We start from the raw sequence: 2988 nt of genomic DNA, 5'->3' as shown, positions 1-2988 counted from the left end.
TCAATTCCCAGCAACCACATGGTGGCTCACAACCATCTATAATGGGGTCTGGTGCCCTCTTCTGGCCAGCAGGCATACACACAGACAGAATATTATATACATAATAAATAAATAAATATTAATAAAGCCTGTATCTTGGGCTTTTCCACAAAAGACAGCCAATTACATGTACATTATGCATTATGCATCCTTAATTTTGTCCACCTTTCTAGTTCTTTTCAATGTCTTTCAAGTTTTTAACTCTAGCTTGGTGACATTGTTGTTGCAAGGAAGCAATCAATATAAAGATTAAGATACCCTCTTAAAAATCACTTGAAGGCTGGAAAATGGTGGCACATGCCTTTAATCCCAGAGGAGGCAGGTGGATCTCTGTGAGTTAGGAGGCCAGCCTTGTCTACAGAGCGAGTTTCAGGACAGCCAGAGCAGTTTTATAGACAAACCACGTATCAAAAAATAAAATAAAAAAATTTTCTGACAAAACGTGTTTACTGAATAAAAATGGAGGATTACAAGGTTAAAATTTAGTTTCAAGGAAAAGAAAAAAAAAAAAAAACCACTTCTGACTTCTAACAATAAGAAAGATTAGAAAAAATGTCAGCTGCCAGCCAACCAGTGACAGTGCACACCTTTAATCCCAGCACTTGAGAGGCAGAGGCAGGAGGATCTTTGTGAGCTCAAGGCCAACTGATCTACAAGAGCTAGTTCCAGGACAGCTAGGGATGTTACACAGAGAAACCCTGTCTTGAACCCCTCCCCTCCACACAAAAAAAGGTTAATATGAGCTAACGGAAAAAAAGCAAATACAGAAGTCACTAAAGCACCAAAGGGCAAATAGACCACAAAAGAAGGGTATAGAAAAGCATTCCCACCAGAAGCCAGGAGACTAATTAACAGTGCTTCACAAAACAGGTAGCACTGGACCCAGGTAATGGAAAGCCAGCCAGGCAGACCCTGAGCACAGAGAACAAACACATCATGATTGTTGACTTTACCTTCTCTTTATCTCTGTATAAAGATCTCAGAGTATTGAAGACAGGTGGACAACCCTTACTGAAATTCATCCTTAGGAATCTATCCAAACACTCCTTAAACTTCTCTCCTGGAAGAGAAAGAGTCTGATGACAACTCTTTACAATGCATACATTGGCCTTCAGATACATACATATTCATACTTAAATCACAACAGCATTTTCTTTTCTTTCCTTTGCAATTCTCTACTTACCAGACAAAAAGTTTAATGGTAGCCTTCTTGGCACCAGCCCCCTGGGGTATTTAGTCCAGGCCTCCTCATAAATTTTTAGCCGTTCAAACATATTAGCTGTAGAAAAAAAAGTAGAGAAAACTTTCTTTTTATATGTAATTACAAACTGCATATTTCTACCCAATTACAAGTTTTCTTTACAATTGGCTGGGTGTGATGACATGTACCTTTAAACTATCAGAAGCAGGTGGATCTCTGAATTTGAGGCTAGCCTAGTCTACACAGTAAATTTCAAGCCAATAAGTTACATAGCAAGACTCTGTCTCAAACAGAAAAACAAAAGGGAAAGTTATAAAGAAAATTATGTGTAACTTTGTCAATTAACTATATCAACAATCATTTAAAAGTATTTCCAATTATTTTCATATTTTAAAAGCCTATTAGCCATACAAAGTAACTAGTTCGAAATCTCAGGACTCCGTTTTAAAAAATTTAGTTACTGTATATGGCTTCCTGAGCTTTTCCACTCCAACTCTCCTTTGATTATTTGTAACGTGTGGATCTGTCCTTTATTTCCATGTCTTCATATTTTATGGTTTTTTTTTTCTCTCAGCAGAAAGCCAGTCCTTAGTTTAATCTACCATTTCCATTTGTTTGATGTGTCCTAACCTGATCTGTTCAGATCTTTACTTCAGGAATGTGATCTGTGATCTAGAATTCTCCAAATTGAGATCCCAGCACCCACTTCAGGCAGCTCACAGCTGTCTGTAATGGAGATCCAGGGGATACAAAGCCCTCTTCTGGCATCCGCCAACATCCCTCCTCCCACATACACACATAAGTATCGTTTTTAAAATAATGTAACTTAAGATTTTTATTTCAGTAAGTAGGCTTTTCATTCTCAGATTTCTAATAAATATTTCTCGTAACTATGTTTCACGGTCATAAATCCCTGTCTTAGATTATCTCCATTATCTAACATGGAATGATGAAGTTCCTATGAAAGTATAAGTTCCTGGTTAAAGTAATCACCAGCAAAGGTTTCTCCTATCAGGTATCAGGCATGCAAAAAGTGGTACACACACATACATGCAGGCAAACCATTCATATACAAAAAATTTAAACTTATGGCATTTACTTATTTGAGTGTAGTATCGGTGTGTTTTGGGAGAAGGTGCACACACATGCATTTACATGCCACTGTACACATTTTAAGGTTACAGGTTGGGAGTCAAGTCTCTTCTTACATCACGTGAGTCCCAGGTACTAAAATAAGATCACACTAGGCTTGTAAGTACCTTTACCCACTGGTCATCTCACTGGCCATTTTCTAGCAATTCTATCATCTTGTAAAAGTAGATTTCAGAATATTCTCAATCTTTTATATAAATGAGAAGTATACTTGTCCATTTAAATTTTGGATCTATTCTTGTTTTGCTATTATTTCTGGGTATCAGCATGTAAAATCTGGCTTTGAACCTACTTTTTCAACCTAGGCTGGCCTTAAACTCAAAATTTTCCTACCTCATCCTCTCAAGTACAAAAGTTATAAACATGAACTAAAAGAAAATTAGCATGTTAGACTTTGAACTAATTCACGTTTCTTTTATTTGGTTAGTTTTCTAGAGACATAGTCTCACTATATAGCCCTGGCTGGCCTGGAATTCACTTCCTAGGTACTGACTGAAAGTGTGCCTGGCTCTAGATTCTATACAGCCCTAACCACTACTTTTCTAGCTGCACTTTACAAATAGACAAATAGTTAATAAAACAAACATTAAGAAAAG

At 37.0% G+C, this 2988-nt stretch overlaps 1 protein-coding gene across 1 annotated transcript in view; it reads right to left on the bottom strand.

Moving 5' to 3' along the window:
* Naa15 (N(alpha)-acetyltransferase 15, NatA auxiliary subunit) overlaps positions 1 to 2988 on the bottom strand; it is a 70682-nt gene that overhangs the window by 29206 nt on the left and 38488 nt on the right. Inside the window, exons 8-9 of the mRNA XM_005343956.2 lie at positions 1223 to 1318; positions 993 to 1099 (exon numbers count right to left, since the gene is read on the bottom strand). Coding sequence (XP_005344013.1) covers positions 993 to 1099; positions 1223 to 1318 — 203 coding nt within the window. The remainder of the gene's footprint in view (positions 1 to 992; positions 1100 to 1222; positions 1319 to 2988) is intronic.

The sequence above is a fragment of the Microtus ochrogaster genome, chromosome 1 (assembly GCF_000317375.1).
Source record: "Microtus ochrogaster isolate Prairie Vole_2 chromosome 1, MicOch1.0, whole genome shotgun sequence".
Taxonomy (NCBI): Eukaryota; Metazoa; Chordata; class Mammalia; order Rodentia; family Cricetidae; genus Microtus; species Microtus ochrogaster.
The sequence above is the reverse complement of the archived record's forward strand: the minus strand, read 5'-3'. Positions and strand labels throughout refer to the sequence as shown.